The 27,891-nt window shown below is 34.0% G+C and overlaps 1 protein-coding gene and 1 long non-coding RNA gene across 3 annotated transcripts; both read left to right on the top strand.

Annotated features, from left to right (window-relative positions):
* Positions 1-839: 839 nt before the first annotated feature.
* On the top strand, positions 840-27,891 carry LOC131664282 (uncharacterized). Its single transcript, XM_058935257.1, has 7 exons — positions 840-861; positions 11,760-11,960; positions 13,644-14,093; positions 15,033-15,268; positions 26,655-26,814; positions 26,880-26,991; positions 27,751-27,891. The coding sequence occupies exons 2-7, from the start codon at positions 11,765-11,767 to the stop codon at positions 27,839-27,841; spliced, it is 1,245 nt and encodes a 414-aa protein (XP_058791240.1). The 5' UTR covers positions 840-861; positions 11,760-11,764; the 3' UTR covers positions 27,842-27,891.
* On the top strand, positions 2,534-4,315 carry LOC131664290 (uncharacterized). Of its 2 annotated transcripts, none has more exons than XR_009301930.1 (6): positions 2,534-2,667; positions 2,747-3,066; positions 3,142-3,382; positions 3,460-3,656; positions 3,809-3,859; positions 3,932-4,315. It is a non-coding gene; the product is annotated as an uncharacterized LOC131664290 (long non-coding RNA). The 2 variants fall into 2 exon arrangements; XR_009301929.1 differs by having other exon boundaries at positions 3,805-3,859.

Here is a 27,891-nt window from a genome sequence, read left to right as displayed (position 1 = left end):
TAATAAAAAAACCAGCTACTATCATTCTTTTGAATCATCAGGTAAGTTATATTATTTATGTAAGTTACATATTATTTAATGTGCATCAGCGAAATTTGTGTTTTAGAAAGGTTACGACCACGCGTTCACACATAAATTTTATTTTAACCAGACTGAATATAAAATTATCAATTATCTATATTATATTTTTAATTTATATTATGTTTATTCAGTTTAGTTGTTTAAATGTTACTATTTGACCTTATGTGAAGTTTATTTGAACTTTATCTTTTTAAGTGTGTTTAAAATTATAATCAACAACTGTTGCAATTGATCAGATCTTGGTGGATTATTTTAAGTCTTATAACAAAATTAGCAGTTTTCTTATATATTTGAAAATTGAATATAAATCTAATGTTTTGTAAAATTCGATTTATCAAATTATAATTACCTAAAAATGCTTTATTGATTTTTGAGGGTTGACCTATAATTAAAATTGAATTCATATATTGGTCTACATGTTTTTTAATGTTTTGACAACAGATTCTAAGCCTCTTCAGGAAATTTGTTTATTTAAAAATATGAATTATAATTTTTTACGATATGTATCAAATATCAATTGAATGACACATTTCTTAATCCTTAGCTGTCACTGTAAGATTGTTTGCTGCAAGGTCTCAAACAATTAGCAAGTATTTTTTTGAAGTTATGTAAATTATACTTTTTGAATATACTAAATTGACAAATTTTTGGAAATCATAAGTAATAAAGTAATGGTTTAAAACCAAGCACAAATTCTTTTCATTGTTCAAAACAAATTAGTTTATTTAAAATAGATGTATATGTGGCTAGGTCAAAAAGTAGCTAAAGTTGGTGTCACAAGTGTAGTATCTAACAGTTAACTTATATTTTCTAATTAAATTAATTCATGGTGGTTTATTGGGTAAAAATTAATGCTTCTGTGCAAAAAAAAGTTGTGGGGTCTAGCCCCAGGCATATAAGGATTTTCAGATATGAAATTTTCAATTGTTTATTATCTTGATTTGAATTCCTCATTAAATTGTAGGTCCAGTCATGATGTATGTATAACTTTCTCCTCTTGTACCATTTAAAAAATTATGGGATGTTGAGTTTAGAACAAGTACCTAGTGAACCTTTGCAACATTCCACATGAATATAGTTCTTGAAATTTAAATATTAATAAAAATTGTCATGTCAACTAAAAATTTTTATCAAAACTATATTATCAATTTTTCAAAAACTAAACAATTCATTGATTGAAATTAATTGAACAAAAGTATAAATACCCCATCTCTAGATCAGTAGAACAAATCTTAGTAACGCTATGACAATACATAAACTCAAATAGTTGGAGTACAATCACTGGTGGAGGATAGAGATATAACAGGATTTTACAAACTACTATTGTAGATAAGAATCAATTAAAATTTTTAAGTCACATCAATTTATGAAATGATGTAAACTATTATATTCTGAGATCGAACATCTTCTCATTTGTTGTCAATAATATATTTATTAGTTTTTATAACAATTCTAGCATTTGTCTGTGTTGATGATCTGGTTTGATTTTTAAAATTATTATATTTTTTCCAATAAAAGCTATAGCTTGGATTTTCAAAAATATGTTTAGCAACAGGAATTAATTTTTTTGTAATTATTAATAAAATTCAATATTTCAATTCAATAAAGTTAATAAAAAGGCTATGTCTAAAGTAGGACAGAGTTTAGTCGAGGTTCAAAATTCTTGCCCAAATCTTAAGATAATCGACCAATAGCTGCTGTTACTCAAATCCATAAATGCAAAAGACAGCAATTATCCAAAAAAAGAAGAAAGTAATATCTATTAATTATTTATTTTATTAAAGTTTTAATTTTATGAAATCTCGACCTTCCAAAATTAAGGCAAGCTCAAGTCTCTAAAGAGTACTTTAATTATTGCACTTGGCTCTGTCTGTAACTCAATTAAAAATTATGTTTGGCATAACACAAACTTATATTCATGATGAGCAAATTGTTAGTTATTTTTTGTAGTCAACTGAACTGTGCTTAAATGATGAAAAAACAACCATGATATTGGGTGATAGAAAATATCATAACATCAAAAATGATTCCATCGATATCCAAAGAATAACTAAAAATTTGCTCATCATAAATATAGTTTTGTTATGGGAAAGATAATTTTTAATTGAGTTATAGACGAAACCCCCCAGTGCAATAAGTATTTCAGCTCAGTTCAGTTCATTCAGCATTCTAAGCAAGCATAAACTTATTATTAGGTTAGAAATAATTTTTTTAGTCTATCAACCAGTGATTATATTAGATGTATCATAGTTCATCTAACTCAACTATTCATTTTAACTAATAGTGGTATGTATTTATATATTATTGATAGTAAAAATTAAATAATAATAATTATTTCTGCTATATTAATAGCAGAATTATATAAGCAGCTTTGATAATTCAAATATCATATATCTTGAATTATTTAATAATTTTTAAAATTAATGACATCCTTATAATACTTTGGAATTGGGAAAATTCTTGGCTGTGCCAAGTTTTTCCCTACATCTACAAAAGGTTCTAATAATGTAGCTATTGGTTACAATGAAGTTAGTGTAATGCTAAAAGTTGTTTGTGAGGAACCAGCTGTGTCTATGGATTCTCTTGGTAAACTTATCACATATGCAATAACTTTCATGTTTCATTGTAAAGATCATTACGCTTAGAAAATTTTTTATGTATATAGGTGGTAAAATTGTATGGGCAAAACACAGTGAAATTCAGCAGGTCAATTTGAAAGTACTTGGAGAAGAAGCTCAGGAAGGTGAAAAGTTGCCATTAACTGTCAAAGACATGGGTGTTTGTGAAATCTAACCACGAACAATTCATCACAATCCTAAAGGAAGTTTCATCGTAGTTTTTGATGATAGTTTATGATTTATACATTTATAGGCTTGAGAAACAACGCTTTTGGACAGGCTTTTAAAGTTGTCTGGGCTGCAGATTCGAGTTGGTATGCTGTCAGAGTTTATCATGCCGATATTAAACAGCCAATATCTGAAGGAGGTAGTTTTATAAATTAATCGCTATAACTTCTAGATAAAGTTGATAAATACAGTAGAATTCGTTTTTTTATTTTAGGTAATAGCTTTGTTCAAAGATTATAAAATCATCAGTACGGTCTTCAGTAATTGTATACAAAGTGGATCACTTTAGGCTATTGTTTTCTGAATATGGACCAATGAATTAGAATCTTTCACATCTAATTTTGTGGAAAATTCATGCACATGTATTGGATCATTTACAAAAGCAGCTGCATATAGTAGAGTACAAGGGAGAATGTTAATTTGCTATTCTCACAAGAAAAAATATGCAATTTTAGGTAAAAACTCTGAAAAAATGTCTGAATCATGTGCAGTTGATTATTGCAATAAAGATTAAATGTTTTTGATTTTAAAGGCCATACAGAATTACAAAATGTAAAAGACCATTGTCTTTTATTATAGTATTTATATGATATTTGGTCTGGATAGTACAGAAGCTTGCAAACTAATGGAGCTTATTGTATTGAGTTTTTAGAGAAAAATATTGGATGGTTGATTAGAAAAGTTTTTAATTTCAAAAATCACTACCTTTTGATTAATTGCCCAGGACAGGTAATGAACACATATTACTTCAGTTTATTTCTTGGAATTTAGAACTATTATTTTATTCTTTGAATTACTGTGATAGATTGAACTATATATTGCATTGCATGAATATTTATGTATTAGTAGATATTAAATATTTATTATTATTTACAAGAAAGTATCTTTCTTCATTGATGGTTTGTACGATATTCATGGATAATTTGATAACGGTAAAAGTGTAAATTGTCATAAAATAAATGAAAGATTTTGCAATTATTACTGAATATATACTTCTTTTACAGGAGTCAGATGAGAAATATAAATTATTAATCTGCTTCGATGAAACTAAAAAATATCTTCATTTTAAAGAAGTTGTTGATATATTTTGAAAAGATTTAAAGTAGAACTACCAGAAGATTGGAATGTTATAGCTGATGTAAGACTTCAATGCTTTAAATAAGTGATGCATCCACAGGCTGGGCTTACAATGACATGATTATCAATGGTGTTGTATCCGAATGATTAAAACTGATTTATATAACTTCTTATATTTAGGGTATACTGTATTTCTTTAATATTTTTGAATTGTATAATATCAATCAAGATATATATTTTAATTATCAAAGCTGCTTATATAATTCTGCTATTAATATAGCAGAATTAATTGTTGTTAGTTAATTTTTACTATCAATAATATATAAATACATACCACTATTAGTTGAAATTAATGAATAGTTGAGTTAGATGAACTATGATACATCTAATATAATCACTGTGTTTCAAAAGAGTGAATTCGCTCTAGTGTGTTATAATTGAAAATTCTGATCTGCATAGCATTGAATATAATATTAATTATTTTAGTATAGTATACCAATATAATTAATTAATTTACAAAATTATCTATTCGAACAGCATTTACAGCTTTTCAATAAAAATGTTTTCGCGGAATCTTTTTTTAAAAATGTATCACTGAAACTGGAACGAGAAATAGAACAGCTAACTGCGGACGTACAAACGATTTAGATTCGTCTCGACTTCATGAAAATGATTTGTAGCGTCATCGGATTCTCATCACTACTATCAACATAAAATTTGGGCACTACTTTTTCACTTCGAATAAATGTAGTCCTACTCTAAAATTAGAAAATATTGCTTGATGTCCATGTAAAATTGAGTTTATTGATTGCTATTGTTCAATTGTATTTCCTTATGATCCCCTGGTTTTGTTTTGTTATTGATCGGATGTTAAAATTGATACAAATGTTCTTAGCTCTAGACAAAATTTTTCTTAAATTTCAATATGAAAAAAACAATATATTATCATATCACATTTTGGCTGACTGGCAAAAAATCAAACATTGCCAATGCGCTCTCTATTGCCTCTTAGTTGTTCTTATGTATTTTAAGCCGTTGAATCCAAATATGACACTCGTTTTTCGATAATTTTGGCAGGAATTGTTGACGTAATCGAGTTGATCGAGCTTTCGGTGCGATGCTTTGTCTGGCAGTTGGTCAAGAAAATTGATGAGCAGTTTGTTATAAGTGCGCATGACGGATTCTCGTCTATCGAGAATGTGCTAGAAATGCTTTATTGCAGCGAAAATTTCCAGCAGTTCTCTGTCATACGGAGTTTTTCAGTTGCTCCAGCAATGCTCCGATGGCTGTGGAAGAGCCGTCTGTATTGAGCCTGAGTGGTGCGTTGGGTGCGTGGAAACAGGCTATCGTGGCCTTGACAAGGCTTTCTTTGGCAGTCCTCGAAGGTTTCAGTGGCCTACGTTGTCCATTTGATCGGTCGCTTATCGTTTTTCTTGGCATCATGGAGGTAGTTTATGAAGGGATCCTTTAGCTTGGTAGCGTGTGGAATCAATGCTCGGAAGTAGTTTATCGTTCCGGTAAAGCGTCTTAGATCGCGCCAGGACTGCTGCAGATAGTATGCTATGGAAGGACGAGAGTTGCCCCCTGTTGATGGAGACGGAGAGCGAGAGATGATGGTACGCTCGGATGCGTTACTAGAATCCGCACCCGAGAGGCGCGGCGCTTTGCTTTAACGGAATGATGGAGCTAGCGTGCCCTCACGTTCGAGGCGGCAGTTACATGTACCGCGAGCGAAATTGTTCAGAAACTACCAAGAGTCACATCCCACACGAATAGATCACTGGTTTCACTGAAAGTCGCAGCACTTCACAATGAGAAAAAACTATTCGCGCACTCGTAATGCTAAAAATTCTGAGCACGCCGTGCAAGACCTTAGCGATGCGCGCGCGTATGTCAGAGTCACCATTTTGGAGTTAACGAAGTTTATGTGAAGTTGGAAGCTTTAGTTTGGGATAAGTGACTGTGGTCAATTTGAGTGAATTCATTAATACTATAATCTCGAACTACTTACAACGTACTTGTAATAAGTAAAATGTAGCAAAAGTTATGCATGGATAAGCCAGTCTATAAGGACTGCCTCGTGGCTTGCATTGCTGTTCATCACTTGAAATGAGAAATCCGTTGCGACTGACTTTGCGAACGGTCATAGGTCTAGACTAGCGCGTGTTGTCGCTCGCACGTTGGTTGTGCTCCTGCACTATCTGATGGTGCTCGGAACCGAAGTGATTTTGCGCGCTCAGTGCTTTGGTCCAGAAGTTAGCATAGTTGAGCGAATCTCTTTCGGTGGGAGATTCAACGGCGTCACAGACTTTAGGCTAGAACGAATAATGTCATCGTATTCTACATAAAAAATACATTGAAAACATCGTTATTGAAAGCGATAAGTGTGATTGGTACTGTTCAGAAAACTAATTTCTATTCGAAAACATATATCAGGTTTTTGTTTTTAATTTATTCTTGCATAGTAGAATGCGGTTATAGATAATATTATGATTTTTGAGGTTATGTGGTAACTACCAAAAACTAGACAAGTCTGGTGGGCTTCGCAAACGATAATTTCTATATACGAGGTGTGTTCAAAAAGTAAGGTGACTTTGTATTTTTAAGAAAAAGTATTTATTTATTTATCAATATTTATGTATTGATAAATATAAATATCCCCTTCAAAGTAATCCCCCTCAGATACAATACACTTATGCCAACGGTTTTTCCAATCCTCAAAGCACTTCTCATAAGCACTTTTCGGTATAGCCTGGAGCTCTTCCAGCGCTGCAGTCTTTATCTCTTCAATCGGTGCAAATCTCCGTCCTTTCATAGGTCTTTTTAGTTTTGGGAACAAGAAAAAGTCACATGGGGCCAAATCCGGTGAATATGATGGGTGAGGCATGATTGTGGTGTTGTTTTTGGCCAAAAAATGTCTCACAAGCAAAGATGAGTGAGCAGGGGCATTATCGTGATGCAAAAGCCATGAATAGTTTTTCCACAATTCTGGGCGTTTTCTTCGTATTGCTTCTCGTAAACGGCGCATAACTTCAAGATAATACTGTTTATTGACCGTACGTCCATAGGGTAAGAACTCCTGATGCACCACGCCATGGTAATCGAAGAAAACAGTGAGCAAAACTTTGACATTTGATCGAACTTGGCGTGCTTTTTTCGGTCTTGGCTCATCTGGGCTCTTCCATTGGGACGATTGGACTTTGGTTTCGATATCATAACCATATACCCATGATTCGTCACCAGTTATGACCCTTTTGAGTAAATCTGGGTCGTCGTTGACGTCATTCAACAGTTCTTGAGCGATGCTCATGCGACGGTTCTTTTGGTCAAAATTTAGCAATCGGAACAAACTTCGCTGACACACATCTCATGCCCAAAACGTTAGAAAAAATCTCATGGCACGAGCCAAGCGATATACCAACATCCTCAGCAACTTCTCTGATAGTGATTCGACGATTTTCCAGAACAATTTTCTCCACTGCTTGAACGTTTTCATCAGTTGTAGACGTGCTTGGGCGTCCAGAGCAAAGCTCGTCATTGGCATCTTCCCGGCCATCTTGGAAGAGTTTGTACCACTTGTAAACATTTTTTTTACTCAGAACAGTTTCACCGTATGCCACCGTCAACATTTCAAGTGTTTCAGAGCACTTTATTTTATTTTTTACACAAAATTTGATGCAAATCCTTTGATCCATATTTTTCGATAGCAAGAAATCGCTGAGCACGCAAAACACTTATAACCTTTACGCCTCTCACAACCAAACAAAAAATGCTATACATTTGAAACTTGGTACAGATGTTCGGGAAGAGTGTACCAACATAACAAAACAAAAAAATTGATAATCGAAAATACGTTGCCCGTGAAATTTGAAAAGTCACCTTCCTTTTTGAACACACCTCGTATACTTTCATAGAAACAAATCACCGTCAAGGTTGACTTACCTAGGTGTGAAATTAGTGGAAAAAAACTTTTTTAATAAACGATATAAACAAAATATTGTTACTTTGGTCTATACAAAAATTCGTTAAACAGGGAGATGCCTAAAAAGCGACAACGAAATCCTCAATCAACTAAACAACTTCGCCGGTTAGCAGCAAAGCAGACTAAATTAGATGTATACGATGTTGTTTCGAAAATTACTTCGTCTAATCAGACATCTGCTCCTGAAAGTGATGACGAAATGACACCAGCTACGAACGCAGCTTGTTTATTACATGCAACTTTCCTGGAAAACTCAAAGAAAAATGTAAACACTCGTGTATCCGAGTCTCGTTTAGTTGAACTAGACAATGTAGACCATAATCGATCGATTCCGAATATAGACACTATTATTCAGAGTGAAATGGATGGATATGACTCGGAAAGTAGTTGTAGTTCTCTTGATTCCGAAATATATCGTTACAGTGACAGCGAAGCTGAAAGTATTCCGGATGGTGATAGTGATACAGACTTAGATTTTGATCTGGCATTGGAAAATCCTGTTCAACTGAATAATAAAAAATTCGTAAACGACATAACTGAATGGGCAAAAGATTTTCAAATACGCCATAATGCTTTAAAATCATTATTATCAATACTTAACACATATACAAATACTCCATTCCCGAAAGATCCAAGAACTCTTTTAAAAACTCCAAAGTTTACACATATTGATGCTATGGATATCAGTCACTATTGCCATCTTGGGGTTACAAACGCTCTTCAAAATATCATTTTAAGTCATTCTGATACTAATTGTACGTTGGAGACTATAAAACTTATGATTAATATCGACGGTGCTCCTATTACTGGAACGTCATCAGGAAAAGGTGTTTGGACAATTCTTTGTAAAGATTTTCATTCAAAGTCAGTACATGTAATAGGCATTTATTACGGTTCTAAGAAGCCTGCAGATCCTAACGTGTATTTATCAAAATTTGTTGAGGAAATTATACCAATAATATTAAATGGTTTTGACTATAAAGACAAAAAATATAACGTGCAAATTTACGGATTTATTTGTGACGCACCTGCCAAATCATTCATTCTGTGTACAAAGGGTCACAGTGGTTATTCTAGCTGTAGTAAATGTTTAATAGAAGGTGAATATCATAATTCCATGGTTTTTCCTATATCTGATCAAACAAATTTTCTTAGATATTGTAATGAACTCATAAGAACCGATTTGAACTTCAAAAATTTAGATTATTTGGGTGATTATCAACACAGAGAAACAATTCTGAATAAATTGCCAGATGTGGGATTGATTTCCAATGTTCCTATTGATTCTATGCATTCAGTGCATCTTGGTATCATGAGGCAGCTTATAAGACATTGGATAGGTGACAAAGACCGGAAAAATAAACATTGCAGATTGTCGCATGAAAAAATTGAACTAATTTCCAGTAGACTCGAAAATATGAAATATATTTTACCCAGTGATTTTAATAGACGTTCAAGGTCTCTAAATTATTGGAAACAATGGAAAGCTACGGAATATCGACATTTTTTATTATATTATGGTCCGTTTATTCTGAAAGATGTTTTGGAATCTGACGTATATCATAACTTTCTCTTGCTTCATACGAGTATCGTAATTCTTTCAAGTAAATCTTATATTACAGAACCTAGTAATATTGAATTCGCTCAGTCGTTAATTATACAATTCTTGCAAACATTTCAAGAAGTTTATGGCAAAAATAATGTTAGTTTCAATGTTCACAGTTTGTTACACTTAACAAAAGATGTGGAAAAGTATGGCCCGTTAGAATCTTTTAGTGCATATCCATTCGAAAGCTACATTTGTTCTATTAAAAAATTTATTCGTAAAGGAGAGAAACCATTGCAACAAATTACTAGACGAATAGCAGAGTACGAATCTGTAAAAATACTAAAATATCGCTTTGATACAAGAAAAGGAATGTTGGAATTAGAGAAAGTACAATATAATGGGATCTTGATCGATACATGTCCTCGCGGTACACAATATAAAATATTAAACATCGCTGAATTATGTCGTATTGACATATGCGACGATCGAAATAATTGTGTCATGTTAAAAGACGGAACTATAATTACTGTTTTAAATTTTATAAAAAATGGTAGCTGTTTGTATACTATTGGCAGAAAACATGTAATTAGAAAAGATTTGTATACCTTGGAAAATTTTTCAAGTGGGACATTAGGTATTAACATTGTAAGCGAAGCAAAAGATATGGAATATTGGATGTGTCAAGAAGTACTATGCAAAATTTTTAAAATCCCTTACAAGAATGAAATTATTACATTTCCAATAATTCATACTTATCAAGATTCTTAAGTTTCTGATCGGGTTTGTGTCTAATTTGGGAGATGTCTCTACTGAAATTTCGCCTCTGCGTATATAGAAAGGTTCTCTTAGGTGAGAAAATGTAAGGTGTTGCGACAATATCAAGTAACGCTATTTTAGAAGAATTACTGCAAATTTTTCTCTAAGCAATTCTGCTTTAGTCTTGATTACAAATTTGAAATGTAACGGTATTACTTAAGTACATGATGTATATACTTTAGTTAGAATGCTCCGATATTTGTTGTTATCACTCTTTGTTGATAAATTTTTATTATAATGGCAGTTGTAAGAATTTGATTAGGAATCTTTATACTACTAATAATTATATTTTTTATTTTGAAAAATATGACTTTAAACATACAAGAGAATGTCTATCTTCACGTTTCAATTTTAATTTCAAATCTATACTTTTGTGTATATCACATCGAAAATAAAAATAAATATTTCTCATAACATAATTTCAAATATAATTAAAAAGCAGTAATCAAGAACCAATCTATTTGTAAATTTTATTTGATTCTGGTGAGAAATCAAACGAAATTATAACGTAATATTCGTTCATTCATTTTTCTGGGATTATTTCAGGGATGCAATGGGGAAGTAAATACCTGAACTATAAAAATATGTTCCTCTGAATCCATTTATTATTGCGCCCTGTTAGAGGAAGCTTTGTTTTATTGTAAAAAATTTTCAATAAATATCATAGGTGATATATGTTTTAAGGTCCGAGAAGTCAAAATATGATATTTTGGAAAATATGTATGTATATTTGTGTGTATATAAAGTTATTTTAATTTAATGTATAAAGACTCATTTAATGTGTTTTTAATTAATGATGGGTGCAAAGAAAGAGTCACATGATTATACGTATGAATATTTCTTTTTAATTTTTTTCATACTACGTTTTAACGCTTAGATTTTTTATCAGAAAATCTTAGGTTATTTTAGTTTCTCTCTTTAAGTCTCTAGATGCTTTTAATTCGCTTGTATAGTAGGAAAAGTAAATTTCATACAAAAATTGAATAAAATCGAAACGACTATTCAGTAACATTTAATTTACAGTGTGTCATAGCATTATTAAAATGTCAAAGTGATTTCAAGTCATTGTATCGCATATAACGTGAGGAAAATTTTCATTCTTAAAAAAAGACCTTATTTGCCATTTTCTTGATAACTCAATTTATTTTAATCGAATCATTATGAAATTTCGTACAGATATTGCTTTTTATAAACGAAGAAACTAGTTTCTTGAACAGAATTATTGGTTAATAAGTAGTTGAGGTAATGATAGCTATTTTTTTTATTTTTATCGCTTATGCACTCTGTGTTTTTCACACTAACCCAATAACTTGTAATCGAATCATTCTATATAATTCTGATCAAATAATATATTTAAGGAACCTAAATGTGATATTTAATAATTATCTTAGTTAATCTTCATCTCCAGAAATTATGAAGAAGTATTCGATCATAAAAGATGAGGAAGGTGAGATACGAGTAGTACCAAGCAATTGGTTGACCGACGATAAAGAATCTGTTTATTGGCCTCCATACAAGGACTCAGCACGAGTTAAATCTGCTGCCATAAACTTGGAGTCAAGAAATTCCGATTGGGAACTTTACTCTTGTACTTTTATCAAGTCAAACGGTAATTGGTATCCCCTATTAATAATAGGATCCATCCTATGAATAATAGGATTGGGTGAAGTTATTGGTTCTTTGATGTTTTAGCGGCTCATTCACAGTAGCACGTACGCGAGCGCTTTTTGATAGTAATGAAACGAACATTTAAAAAAATGTTAAAAAGCTGTCATGCGTGTATGCAGTCACAATTTGCTTGCAGGTAAAAAATTACTTTGAGTACAGTCTCTTTCAGAGCTTACACTCATGCCAGCTTTTTTACATGTTTTGAAATGTTTGTGGGAGGGGGGAAGATTTCAGTTACTGTTCAAGATTCTTAAACGTTTATAAGTATGCATATAATTTTTTCAATCGGCGTAGTAGATTCCCTAAAAAGACTCCCGTACATAATCTTCAATTGAGTTGAATAGATTATTAGTCAGATACTTTACAGATGAAAGATAATAGAGTTCGACATATTCTACGCGACATTTGACGTATACTACACATAGAGCGGTCAAAAACATATGATCTTATGGAAACCACAAAAATGCAACATTTTTCAAATGGTTTTACTCAAATAACTTTCTCAAAACTGCATGGATCAAAATAAAACTTTTTTTGGATTATAGGTAGTAAGCCAATCTTTCGATTTTACGAATTGGAAACATCATAATAACTACGCAGTTGAAAAAAAATAATAAAGTGAATTTAGAAGGGGCATTGAAGCACCATAATACTGTATAGAGTGTCGCGGTGCTCGCAGCGTTGCCGGCTTTGGCGCCTAAACGCATGCGGCTAGCTTCCGCGACCCTTGATTTTTAGATAGGTAGTCGTGCTACTAAATATGTGAGTTGGACAAACAGGGTTCACCTATCATTCACGAACCTTCCACCTGTTGCGACAACGATATTTTGCGTTATTAGTTTCTATTTATATGTTTCTTTGTTACTGATTCGCGCGTTAATCTTAATACTCGCTCAATTGTAACAGTATATTGCGCATTACTATGTATATCAATGAATTGAATTAAAATCGTTTGCAATGCTCTGGATGATCTTGAGCGCACGGCTTAGTACAATACCAACACGCATGCCATACAACCGTGCATTTAGGTCACATAGGTAGCTGTTAAGTTAAGGCTTGTCTCCATGAGGCACACGGACACTGTAATATTTGCAATACAGCACGTATATTGTGAGCGGTGAGTTTAACCAGAAAACTGCGCTAGAATCGGCCAAGTGTTAAAAAACGATTCTTTCTTTGTTGTTTCCAAGTCAGAATGTAGGTGTGGGTGTTGTCATGGCTAGCCATTGTCATTAGCCACTTCGCAAGTTCTCGGGCAATTGTGTTGTCAAGCACAACGCTTGCACTATGCGGGCTGTGTTGCTCACGACGCAGTGTCCGCGTGCTTGACGCAGAAAATTATTAACTTAGCCGCTGCTTATGTGACCTGATTGCACGGTTGCATAGCCTGCGTGCTGTTATTGTGCGAACCGATACGTTTGAACATATCTACTATATTGCAGAAATTCGGTTCGCTGACATCAAAAAGCGCTAGCGTACGTGTTACTGTGAATGAACCGAAATTACGAAATAAAATCTGAAATTGAGAAAAAATGAGAATATGCAAGCGATAAAATCCATGAAACGACATTTTTATTTATTTATTTTTTCAAATTAAAAACAAAATGTATAAAAATTTTTTCAGACGATTATGTTGATGCTCAAAAGGAAGCTCGATTTCCAAATCTTGACGATTTAACTGATGCTAGTGATGAGGAAAGACTTAAAGCAACTAGAGCGGCTAGAAATAAAATAACAGCTTCACCTTCCAAATTTATATCATCATTTACAAAAGTTAAACCACCTAAGACATGGGAAACTAATAATTCAGTTGACGGCAGCAAGAGCACAGAAGGAATATCTCCTAAGAAAGTCCTCCTTGCTAAAAATTCAGTGAAAAATGCGCCCCTTCTGAAATCTTTACAAGTAGATTTACAAAGAACCATCTCGCCGGCTCAAAAAAGCCTGTTCCCAAGATCAGAATTTTTAACAGGTGGACCCTCTGGTAATTCCGTAGTGAATGATTCAAGTCAAGAAGAAGAAGATGGATCAAATAACGAAGTGGAGCTGGAAATTACACTCCCTATGATCTTCGGTTTGTAATTTTTTTTTCTTACAAAAACCTTTCTACGCTATATTACTTTTTTTTAAATTATACTTAAGGGGAGAACTCCATGTAATTGGACCAAAAAAATCAATTTTTTCTATTGCATAAATTGATAGTGAAACATTTTGAAAAAATCCCAAAAATTCAGAATGAAATTCCGAATCAATTACGTACTACGGTCATTGAACGAATGCGCTTACGCGGTGTGAGGATTACTTTTCTAAACTTTGAAAGCCGTTTTCTCAAAACAACTGGTAGCCGTTTTACGTCTTCGTGAGCTACATCCTGACTTGTCTACATCGTCCCAATTTTTAAAACAATCTGTCAAATAGATTTTTAACATACAGTTTTTCCAAAAACTGTTTATTTTACCTCAGTTACAAGGAGTTCTCCTTCGTCTTTCTATCTAGTTCAGTATGTTGAAACCGCAAAATATACAAAAAAAATTATCTTTTCGACAAAATGTTTTATAGTATATTTACTGTGGCTTTTTGGCAAAATCGAATGAGTCGGCATTTCCCTAAGTTTTAATGTTATGCATATATATATATATATATATATATATATGCATAACATTAAAAACTGAGATATTCTGTTAAACTGAGTTAGGCATCTGACTTTTTAGGAGCATAGGTTAAAGTTTCACTCGTCTACGCTAAATATCTTGGAAGAGGGTCTCTTAAATACTAGAATGTAGTTATAACTCAGAACTGTATTCGGTTATGCCGAGAAGTCTCAGATTTGTAATGTATGTATTTCCTCAGAAAAAAGTTAGAACTCCATTTTGTTTTGTAATAATTTAAATTCATCAAATCTTCGTACAAATGTTGTTTTGTGCATAATGAAACTAGCCTTCAAAACGTCCCCGTTATCAGTATTTATGAATTTGGAATGTTCATGCTGTGATAGAAATCGTTTGTGTTTCAGAAATGCAAAAGACAATGGTAACAAAACTCAACTCCTTGGGCATCAAAGTAGATAATCTGTCAAAAAAATTACAACGCTGTCAAAATATACGCGTTGCAGACAAAGAAATTGTGGCTTCTCAAGATATGATTGAAAGCATGTCTAAAATATTTCCAATGACTGATGAGATTCCAGAAAGGAGTATGGATGGCGTGAACGAAAAAATACGCACTGACCCAACTTTCAGAAAAGAATTGGTAAATATTAGTCCAGTTATCTTATATACTTCAATTAACGTAATAATTATAATAATAGGAAATTTTTTATAAAAGTTCGATTTCGGTTTTAATGTGGGTCACAGTCCATTTTGTAAAAGTAACGATAGGGCTCTATTTCTAGCGGGTTCCGAAGTTTCTTCTTAGAGTTTTAGTGGTTTGAGGTAATTTTTTATGTTCATCGTCTCGTTTTCATCGTGAGAACGAGTTCAAACCCGCTGTAACTTGTATTTCAACTAAAAATCTCATTTTTATAGTACAGTATTTTACATAGGAAAAACTTGATTTTCTTTCTTCACTTCCTGAACCGAAATGTCTTTTGAAAAATCATAGTTTTCATATTTTTTCAAATGGTAGACAAGTGCTGGGATTTTAAACCCATAGTGAGCAGCCACATCTGTTAATTTTTCATTCATAACCTTAACGGCTTTGACATCCTCCAAAACAACTTCATGGGCGTGTTTATCATTCTGTGTCTTTCTGATATATTTTCTAACCACGACTGAAGGCTGTGAACAACATTCGTAAATCGATCATTTTCCCACATTGTGGTGGTAAACTCTAATCGCGACCGCGATTCTTGTTATAAGACGTTCGCTAGATACGCCTTTACAGAGAAAATTAATATTTTACGTATTTAGTCGCGTCGGTGGCTTAGTAGATAGGACGCCGGACTTTCGTGAAGAAGACCGGAGTCTCATTCCCGTGTGAGTCACTGGGACTTTTTTTGCAAGGAAAAATACTGTGCTCCGCTATATCCGCCAAAGCGACCGGGTTATCGTTCCTGGCGTAGGTTTTCCCACAGAAGAATTTTTTCTACGTCTTAGACGTTTAATTCAGGGAACGATAACCTGTGGGGTCTGGAAGCACATAGCCGTACAAGAAGAGGGCACAGGTCTCATGGCTACCCCGGGCATATTGGTAGTCCGAATGCTTCTCAGTGAAAATACCGCTTCTAGCCATGGGATAAATGAACGGGAAAAATGTCTCTCAAACTATGGTGGTGAGTGAGGTACCGTAAAATCCCGTAAAGGGTATAAGGAGATAAAATCGAATATAATTAAAAAATATATATGTTTTATGTACTTCAATCGTATATAATGTATTCTTAAAAAATTTTTTAGGGTCGGAAATAATTGCAAAATTTGACTGAGAATACAACTATAGGGTTTCGGTTTTGTGATATTTTGAAGGATTGATTGGTAAGGGTCATGTTCATCTATATAAAAAAACGAGCGGGTCGCGGAGTATCATAATAACTTGATAATCTACATATACGCTAGAAAATATTCGTACGAGTACAATTGGGAGAAGAACCTCAAATCAAAATGTTTTTCAGTTGCCTTAACGGTCGATAAAAAAGAAAAGTAATAAAACATCTTTTTCTTGCGTCTTATTTTTCCCAAAAAGTATTTTTTAAGAAAAAAATGTAAAAGGTGACTTGCGAATCTAGTTTAACTAAAGTCCCATAATTACTTTCACGAAATGGACTGGGGTCTACATTAACATAGAAACCCGGCTTTACCGTTTAATGTTAAGTTTAATTGATAATCGTCGATAAAAATCAATCTTATCAACGCGAAGCTAATTTTTTTTTGTCTTGGATGTAATTGCATTTTACAACCTTTGAAAGGATCTTAAGGTGGGTTACTGGTGAAACTTCTGATTTTTTTATTTATGGACCTAAACTTACAAAATTTGGGACATATATCAGTTGAAATAAAAACAAAAATTTTGATGCCCCTTAGAATTATTTTGCATGTTTTGGACCTATATTGTGAGCATTTTAATCATTTTTCCGGCTCAACTTTAAAAAGTCCCATGCGCATACCACATTCATCAAGTTTGATCTGTGGGAGCTCTTTTTCTTCTGGTAGACTCAAAGAATAATTCTTAGCAAGCAGATTTTTGTTAAACTCACTCCATACTGAATGGCACCATAAAACATACAGGAATATGAAAAAATCCCTCACTTTTCCATATTTTTTACCCTATTGCTTGAGCCTACTTAGCCCCAATTTGACCTATTAATTATTGGCTTGCTAACATTTATTCTACAGCTGTTCACAAAGAAAATGAGTCATCATACATTTAATTTGGTCAAAGTGGAATGCGCATGGTACATTTTTAATGGAAATAGAGATAACCAAACTGATATTGTCATAATTAAGTAGGATTATGCTAATACGGTGAGATTAGTCTCAAAAGATTTATAACATCCAGTACAATAACTGAACAAAATATGGTTACCCTACTCCAAGAACTTGAAATTCTATATCTATAAAAGTGTTGAAGAAAAAAAATGGAAAATCGCACCAGAAACCCACTTTCATTGGTTTTACTACTGTGGGCAAAAAGTAAGGTGAATTTGTTTGTAAAATGAAAAATCTTTATTTATTCTTCTACATCAATGTCATTCCCTTCGAAGTAATCCCCTCCCGATAAAATACACTTATGCCAACGTTTTTTCCAATCCTCGAAACATGCCAAATAGTCCCTTTCCGGTATAGCCATCAGCGCCTTCTTCGATTCAGCTCTTATCTCCTCAATCGACTCGAAACGCGTTCCCCGGAGTGGTCTCTTGAGTTTTGGGAATAGCCAGAAGTCACACGGAGCCAAATCAGGCGAATACGGTGGTTGCGGAACGATATGCGTCGAATTTTTGGCGAAATGGTCACGAAGAACGAGTGCAGTGTGAGATGGTACATTATCGTGATGCAAAAACCAAGAGTTGTTGGCCCATAATTCTGGTCTTTTTAGACGAATTGCTTCACGCAAACGACGCATAACGCTCAAATAATATTCCTTATTAACAGTTTGGCCGGGTGGAAGGAATTCATAGTGCACCACACCACGAAAATCGAAGAAAACTGTCATCATTACCTTGATTTTTGAACGACTTTGACGTGTTCTTTTCGGTCTGGCCTCGCCTTTAGCACGATATTCGCTTGATTGGTCGGTTGTTTCAGGGTCGTAAGCATAAATCCAAGTCTCATCTCCCGTAATCATGCATTTGAGCTTGTCCTGATAGTCAGAAAGCATTGTTTCACACACATCAACGCGGCGACTTTTTTGCAAGAAATTGAGCGTTTTCGGTACCAAACGAGATTTGACTTTTCGTAGGCCCAAATGGTCTTTCAAAATTGTTTTCACAGATCCTTCTGATATTCCGATCATATCAGTAAGGTCTCTAACAGTCAACCGACGATTTTCGAGCACTAATTCCTTCACTTTATTGACGTGTTGGTCATCTGTTGACGTCGATGGTCGTCCGGAGCGCTCCAAGTCATCAACACGTTCTCGACCCTCTTTGAAGTCTTTGTATCACTTATAAACATTTTTCTGCGACATGGTAGAATCACCAAAGGCCTTCCGCAACATCCTCAACGTTTCCGCAGCCGAAATTTCATTCCGCAAACAAAATTTGATGGCACTTCTTTGCTCAATTAAATCAGACATTGTAAAAATCGAAACATGCACTCTTGGTCGTTTGGTAAACACAAGCGTAAATATATTACTGATGATGACATTGACATGAAATTTGTTCCAGATGTCATTCGCAGTCCTACCAACTCAAGAAAAAAAGAACTAGCTCGAAATGTTAAGCCCGCGAAGTTTAAATTGAAAATTCACCTTACTTTTTGCCCACAGTAGTATTATAATTGATCCGAAAAAGTTTGTAAAAACGAATTCATATTTTTTTAAAGCCCTTGTGATAGAGAAGGACAATGTAAAAAATTCTCTTATGTCATAATGTTGTGTATTCCTTCAAATATCGCCATTGATTAATTGCTTATTCCCAATGTTAATTTGTTGCATAATTTCCCTTTGACTAGAGGTTTCGAGATAGTATAACTCATTTGAAATAGTATAATAATAATGAACTGCATTAAGCCCTTTAATTGATAATTAATTTTTAAATGATTTATACTACAATGATTACAGTAACAACAAAGGCAAGAAAGGACTACATATCCAGACTTAATGGAAAATTATGTATGTGCGAAAAGGTAACATACATGCATGCATACGCATACTTTCTTAAACATGAAATCCCTCTTCCCCACTCTTTTTATGAAAATATATACTGCATTTGTTAATTACTATTATTTTCGACTGAACTGAATGTTTTTACGAGCATGTCTTAGGGTAGCAGGTGAGGACAAAGATCACAGTGGTATGGATGGACATCTGCATGAATATTCTCTTGTTTGACATCAAAGGCATACTGTCATTCATAACACATGCCAGTGAATGTTGAAAACTGATACAATATTCCTGATATTATTTAAATTCCGATAAATATTGAATAGGTTTGTGGATTCGACTTAATTCGACTATATATATATATATATATAACAAAAAACAGAATGACTTTTATAAATCATTCAAAATTTATCCAAGGATTGTATGTAGTTTTCAACATGAACACCCTTCATATGACTGCATATTTTTTTAAAACCAAATATTAATAGTTGAATATAATATTTCATTCTATATTTTTTGAATGCTACTATTAGCCTCAATCTTAGTTCTGATAACGTTGTAGAACTACGATGAACTATGCTAATCTTTCCACAAGTCGGCGAAACCTAGACAACTCTACGTCATCCGCTGAATAGTACAGTTTTTTGGCGTGGAATTTTCTCCTAACGGTCAGCAAGTAAAAAATGGATTGCAAAAAATTTCGTGTCAATAAAGGTGGAAATTTGAACGGTTGTCCCAAGCTTTCTACACGAGCATTTCGCACGTGAGCGTCAGGTAGAAAGTTAGGAAATTACAGTTTTCGCAACGTTATCATAGCGAAGCTTGCTATATAGTTGGTTAAAAAACAGTTTTTTGCATATTATACGTAGTGTGATGAGTTTGAGCCCTCTTCGCAGAAAGTTCAAAACTGCATGGACAACCAGAGAGTAAAATTCTTTCCGCACGTATCTCATGCCGGATCGCGCGGACACTAATAAGGGCAATCCCCCGACGGGTCATGTATTTGGTAGGTGGCCTTCTTTTGTCTCGATTCCGTGCAACAGGTCTTCGTTTGAGATATATATCTAACCTTTTATCTGATATATTAGAAAATCAAGCCTCCCTTCAAATCAAAATATTCTTGCAAGGGTGAGTTTTTGGAACGAAGTTCCTTATCGCGTGTTTACCGCAGGGACCTATATTTATTGAAAAAAAATTTTAAATATTAGGTTAACTTTATTAGAACGATTTCTACAAACCGATGGATAAGCCTGTAAATTTTTCCATTTAAACCCCATTCGGTCCCCTTAATAACCCAACTTATATAAAGTATTTACTTTTCAAAAGTGTTCGTGAACATCATCAAAATTGTACTGCGACATTATTTTTTCGACTATTTAAAAAAAATTGTTTAAAAGCAAAATTCATGCAATAAGCAATTTTTTTCAGATACTCATTACTCGACTTCAAAAAGGTCTAGACACATTTCTAAAGAAGTGAACTTATATTAAATAAAAAAAACAAATTAGTTATAAACAAAATAGTAACTATTGTAATTTCGTATTTTTCGTCTAATTCTTAAAAATTATTTTTCCACACACTGCGCGTACGGTGGTGACTGTGCGCCTTCTTAGCAAGGAGCACAAAACTACATGGCCAGCCTGGCAGTAAAGTGATTGGCGCATGCGCGATGTGCCCTCTTCCGCTCTCGGCTTAGCCTCGAGCAGTAAAACAGCGCATCGCACGGACACGAACCACTTTCCTGGAGACTGGAAATGTGGTTCTGTGTCGCCCGATGAAGGCGCAAGAGCACCACTGCGCGGGGGTGTACGGAAAAATTATATTTACGCCACGGGAGGACATTAGGCAAACACGCACTGCGTGAAATTCCGACCTCGCCTAGCTCGGTTGGCAACGTCGCGCGGGGCGTCCTTTGCCCACTGTGCTCCCTAGATGCAAAATGTACTATTTCGCGCAGAACTTTGTTGAATTCATATACATTTTTTTTTGAAATGTCGCAAAAACAATATCGCAGGGCGATTTTTCAATGTTATTCTTCAACTAGCAGATCGGAATTTCCGAACAATTTTTTTTTTCAATAGAAGGACTTGATCTCAGCTATGAATTGAGGGTACCCAAATTACAACGAACTCATCCTTGCTAGACGTATTTTGCTTTTAAAGAAGCTTTGTATTGCCAAAATATCAGGTAAAAGTTTGGATTATTTTCAACTGAATGCCTGAATCCTTAAAGGGGTTTTAATTTCGGGCAAAAAAAAGTCAACTGTCAAGTTTGAGCGAAATCTATGCCTTAAACCTTCATACGTTCTTTACATTTAGACAGTCAATGCGGTTCTGTATCGCCGATTGAGGGCGCAAAATCATCACTTCATTTAAGTGTGTAGAAATATTGTATAAAACACGGGAGTATAGTTGACATGCAAGAAGTGCATGATATGAACACGTCAAGCATTGCGTACAGTGCTTATTATACTTCTTTGGTGACTAATGTACTCTTTTAGCATGTTTGGGTGCAATTATGACTTGCGCACATGCACAGATTTATTTTCCATTCCATAACAAAATGGTGACAATTAGATGAAAACTGTTTTTAAAATTACGTGCATTAATTTTCATAAACTTTATTTGAATTGACATTCTATGTTATTAACTGGAAATACTGTAGATGCATTTTTACGTTATAATAGATAAACTTTAATATATAGAGACCATTCTCTGCAAGTCGATATACTAGTTTTATACAAAAACTTCTTCAAGTAGCATAAACTAAGGTACCTGTACTCCATATCGGACTACTAAGCGCGGACGGACTTAACTTTTGATTCGAAGCAAATTTTCAATCAAGAGTTGCTTTATTTAAAAGCTGCTATCAAAAGCTTTCAAATCAGCCCTCACACGACCAGAAAATTGCTTTTTGTCAGAAGTTACAGCAATTTTTAATCGATCTACTTTTTTCCGAATTCGAGCCAGTGTACCTAATATCGGACTTTCTGTAAAATGCGTTTTCAAAGTTCTAAATCAAAACTTAACAGGTAAAATGTTACAGATTGAGATGTCATAATTTGTTATTCTTTCGTTTTATATAGAATTTGACAAAGTTTAACTAACTAATGAAAAAAAATATGAAGTAAGTAACAGATGGCTGAATACATAATATTTAAACTTTTTATTCGATGTTGATATTAAGGTTTGGAAATGTACGATATTGGGTACTTTTGAGCATGAACAGTAATCAGGCTGGCATTTGAATAATTTATGTATTATCTTAGGTGGGGGGGGGGGGGGGGAGTGAAATTTCAGCCTACCTTTGAAAAAAAGTCGTAGGGAGATGAAATTAGAATCGATAATGTAGTATTTCGCGCTAAATCCAATGTTGCTATCAAATTGTTAAAAAAATTCTTTTGACATTTTTAATTTTTTTTTCGTGGAAGAAATCAATATTTCCAAAAGCCCATTCGCTAAGTTCTTGAAAATGTAGCAATAATTTCACGTCAAGTCGAAAAAAAATGTGATATTTTGTACCAATCGAAAGTACTGCTTATGCAGAATATCCCTAATTTTTCCCGATTTTTAAACTTATAATTGAATTTTTGGCAGAATTTTCAAAATTGTCACTTTAAACTTCGACGTAGATTATTAAAATAATATTAGTTTTTAAAAATACACATCATGAAAAAAAATATATATCTATAAATATATATACATTTACCAAAAAGTCAAAGAGCGACAAAGTTTAGATCAAATTTTATAACCAAATAATGGGTATCCTTTTCCTTCTATAGATTGTAAGGGTCAGCTAAACGTGCGAGAAGTTACGGGCAATATCAGCGCCGGAATTAGCGATACTTACGGGCGACCGTCAAATTTTCCCCGAGTTTGTAGTAGAGCGCCAGGTAGCTCGGAGGCTACCGGAGGAAAATCGTACCACGACGTGTGAATGTGTTAGAGCTGTTCGACGGCGGTCGGTCCACAGATGCTGGGCTAGCGGTAGGTCGAGTGGCAGAGAGCTTCCTCGTTGTCTGATTGGCTGAGCGAAACAAGATGGCGAGGTTTCGGCGTCAGGAGTCGGTTCAGAGATACGTTGCATAAAACGACTAATAAGAATCGAGCTACGCTAGATGGACATTTAATTTTACCGCCTGCGGTGGTATCAGATTGCGATGCAACGTATCGTCTCAAATAAATTTTCAGATGCAAAATACTGTAAATGACTTAATGCTTCAGGTAGCCCGGTGGTCAATATTTATAAGTGTCGCGCCCGCGGCTGAAATTGAAAGTGATGACGGCGTGCCAAGGGATAGGAACGTAGTCAAGATATCGCAAATACAGAGAGTAATTAAAAAAAAATTGAGTCGATTTATTCCAAACAGTTTCCAAGGTGTCGCTAAAGCAAAGTTGAATTTGTAGTCGAAGATGAATGTGCAAGATGCACGACGCGTTCAAGGTCAAGGCCAGAACATCCGTGAGAAAAGTTGGGTCAGGATGAGTGTTTCACTTCTACATCGGTCTACCATGAAAGTTTTTCCGGCGTAATAGTCAGACGCGTAGTTCGCGGAGGATCGCTTTAGACAAGGTCGTGGGTCGGTAAATGCCGGTCAGCGTTGACACATGACTGTCGGAGTCGCGTCGCGAATAACGTCAGATCTGTCAATAGTGTACTTACAGCGTGATAGAGTGCGAAGATCAATATCTCGTCCCTCCAGCAACAATCTCTAGCGAGTATATTTCGTCCGAACAAACTAGTATTCACACAATATTGAAACTATGTTCAAGCACAAGAAATACGTCCTATCACTGATACAATAGGCGGCAATATGGATGAGCCGATACGTCTTCTTCGTGCAGCTCGTCGTCTGTCTCTTTTTAATTTTGTGTTAAATTCGGTGATTGGTCGCGGAGAGAAAATCAGTCATTAGTCAAAAATGTTATCAGCGAGATAATTCAGTACTACGTCATCACCTCCCCCATAATTCCCCAGTTTTGGTTGGTCAGTTAGAACCGAGTAATAGTCCCGTATAACTGAAATTATTTGATTAGTAGATCGTAGCGCGCGAATCTCGAAATCCAATACATTTATCATACGTCTGTGGAGCGGTCGGTAATCGAACGCAGATCCGTGCGAATGGTATCGAGCGTCATCTACCGTGCGTGGTCTCTCTCGCTATAGTATGCTCGTCGCCACTTTATGGATTTTCTATGCTCCGTGGTCATCAAGCTGCTCAGCTCCGCATGCTGTGTCGTCTGCTGCTCGTTCGCTTCTGAAGGTACCGCGTAGTCTGCGTGTCAGTGTGTATATATACGCGACCTTAGAGTAGCGGGTTATACCGGTGTGAGTGTATGTGCGAGGTGAGAGGGCGCTCGCTTGTCGGGTCAACTCGAGATCGGCTGCTACGCTCAAATGCTAGCTAGCATCCGCCGGCTAGGAAAGTACGCGGAGTCAGCGATTATACATCGTCGGCAGGGGATATCGTGGCCAAATTATGATGCCATTTCCGCATCATAACAATATTTAACACGCAAATATAAAAAAAATCACATTATCTCATATATAATTTGATGTAGTTCCCCCACAATAAATAAACAATAACAAAGTGGTACATGTTTTCGATGTATTTTTTCCCGTAGATTACGATAGTGTTATTAGTTTTTACGACTTACTTAGGAAGTAGGAATAGTAAAAATCCTCTAAAAATCTTTGAAAAATCTTGTTTTTAGCTTCTAGCGCTTTTTCGATAAACTTTATGATCAAACCAATAATACCATAGTGTTCTACGTGGAAAAATACATTGAAAACATATCATTTATTAGAAAATAATTAGATATGTCTGTAGGTAGTTCTTTGCCAAATTAGCTATTAATATATTGCCCTACACGCGGTAATTGGGCTACTAAAATAACTATTATTTCTGTTCAAATGCCAGTGTTAAATAATATGTTTTTCAACATATAGGATATGTTTTTAATGTATTTTTCCACGTAGAACACAACGGTGTTATTGGTTTTATCATAAAGTTTACCGAAAAAGGGCTAGAAGCTAAAAACAAGATTTTTCAAAGATTTTTAGAGGTTATTTGCTATTATAGCTTTCTAGGTAAGTCGTATTCAAAAACTAATAACACCATCGTATTCTACGGGGAAAAATACATTGAAAACATGTACCACTTTATTTTTTATTTATTTTGGGGCAACTACATCATATTATATATAAAATGATGTGATTTTTTTATAATATTTGCTTCTTAAATATATAGAAGTAAAGGGATACCCATTCTTTGCGACATTTCTTTCGGAAGCTACTGGAATAAGATACATTTTGATGGAATAAAATTTGATCTAAACCTTGTCGCTCTTTGACTTTTTCGTGTGTGTATATATATATATATATATATATATATATATATATATATATATATATATATATATATATATATACATTTTTTCAAAATGGTTATTTTGAAAAACTAATATTATTTTCATAATCTATGTGAAAAGTACATGTTATTTGATGTATATATGTATATACCTAACATGATTCCTTCCTACTCAAAAAAATTCATGAAGTTATACAAGTTTTCAAAAATTTCAAAAATTGAAATTTTGAAATTGCTGCCAAAAATTTTGATCCGGTGAACCGACGTGAAATCGCCCATATATATATATATATATATATATAACAAAAAAAATGAAAAAAATGCTAAAAGAATTTTTTTTTATTTTTGATAGCACTATTGAATTTGTCGGGAAATACTATATTATATATATTATTTTCAGCCCCCTAAGTCATTTATAAAGGTAGGCTGAAATTTCACGTGTCCCCGCCCCTCAAATGTAGTAAAGCGCCTTGCAAAGAGCAAGAAATTACAAATCCAATGGTATTATATAGTTTTATGTTTAGAAATAATAGCATAACTTAAATAACACATACTTACTCGTAGCAAATTTTAAATTAAAAATATGATGCTATACGGGACATGAAACTCTTCTTAAAAAACGGAGTTGGCGTTTCGAAGCAAATCGTGAAATCTTAATTAATTTATACTACTAACATAATGGTAACCCATTAGAGGGCGTTAGAGCGCGAATATTTGAGTTTTGAAAAAAGTCCGATATTGGGTACAGTTTGATATTAGGTATACTGACCTCAATAGATAGTATGGCTAAAATAACTTTAGCATTATTATTTTTATTATGCTGTGAGTTGGTTTTTAATTTGTACTATTTGTATTATTTATTGAACTATATTCATGGTATGACTTATTCCTAGCTTGGTATCCCTATAGTTGAGTTGACTCTTATCGAACTCATTTAGTCGCATCACATTCATTCACTAATAATCAGATTTTAACCGTTAGATAAATGAATTGATTCCCTTTGAATTCCAGGTACTTTTTTTTAAAAGCAAAGGAGGCGCTGACATACATAGGTTTATTTACAATATTCTACCCGCTGCTATGACTAATAAGGTAGCAAACAAATACAGCTATGTAGGGCACAAGAAGAAGCATGCATTTAAAGATTTGCCGTTGTGCACAGTTATATACAGTGAGTATTATACACGGATTATTTCTGATTGTTTTTCTGAATTATATAGAAATATATTCTTTTAGAATCAGTGCGTCATCTATTTCCATCATCACAGGACGAAGAGATTCGTTCAAGAATCAGTAGCTGGTTAGATCAGTCTGGCACAAGACTCAAGAGGGAATCAGACACTGAAGCGTAAGTATTACATAGTATATTACTTTACGGGTCACCTAAGTAGTTCTCTTGTGTACAGAAAGACTGATTACCGACAAAACGTTAATAATGTAATCTTCCCTGAGGGTTCACCATTGCCTTAAAGCAATTTTCATGTTCCACGCGTGATTTCCAATTTCAAAATTACCTTTTTCATAGATATCCGATATTAAATACACTCATTTTTGCGTATCTAAAAAATATAGTATGTTTGAAAGTGGAATAGTTCGCGCTAGATTTGTCCAAATTGATCATGCGATAGCTCTTTTAAGCGGTTTTAAAATAAGACCATGGGTAAAAATTAAGAATTTTACCAGAAGTTACGTTTATTCGTGCTTATCTGTTCGATATTCGGTCCTCGAAAATTATTTGCAATGTGCTCCAAACCACTCCTCGTAATGAGAATATGCCCTCCAAGTAGTGTATGCCAACCTTTAATTAAAGAGTACTATTGTAATCATTTTTAAACTTTTCGGAAACATTTATTGATTATCTATGTGCGTCAGTAGCTTTATTTTTTGAATTTCAGTCCTATAAATACATTTTGATGAATTCCATTTTATATGCTATTTTTTGTCGGTTATGCCACCGTGATGCCATTAAAATTAGAACGCCTTGGGGCATGCTCAAGCGCGGCCTATGTGCAGATTTAGGATATATAGTGCTATAATATAATGAATTCTAGTACTTCAGATACCTATAATTTGAATTGTAATGAATAATTTTATATATAAATTTCAGAGCCGGTTCCAAAAAACGAAGAAGAGATGTAAAATATTACATCGATTTAGAGGAGAATGTAGCAGAAGAAAATTCAATGAATGAAGAATAAACTTTGTAATTTTAACTTTTTCATGTACTATTAATATAAGTAAGTTATTT

The sequence above is a fragment of the Phymastichus coffea genome, unplaced genomic scaffold, assembly GCF_024137745.1.
Source record: "Phymastichus coffea isolate CEN01 unplaced genomic scaffold, Cenicafe_Pcof_1.1 PCOF00003, whole genome shotgun sequence".
Taxonomy (NCBI): Eukaryota; Metazoa; Arthropoda; class Insecta; order Hymenoptera; family Eulophidae; genus Phymastichus; species Phymastichus coffea.
This window is presented reverse-complemented; position numbering and strand designations above follow the sequence as displayed.

Bases quoted from the DNA above. Each gene is read 5' to 3' on its own strand.
- LOC131664282 (XM_058935257.1), top strand. From the start codon at position 11,765: ATGAAGAAGTATTCGATCATAAAAGATGAGGAAGGTGAGATACGAGTA. The intron at 11,961-13,643 runs GTAATTGGTATC...AAATTTTTTCAG, and splicing joins TACTTTTATCAAGTCAAACG to ACGATTATGTTGATGCTCAA. The intron at 14,094-15,032 runs GTTTGTAATTTT...TTTGTGTTTCAG, and splicing joins TACACTCCCTATGATCTTCG to AAATGCAAAAGACAATGGTA.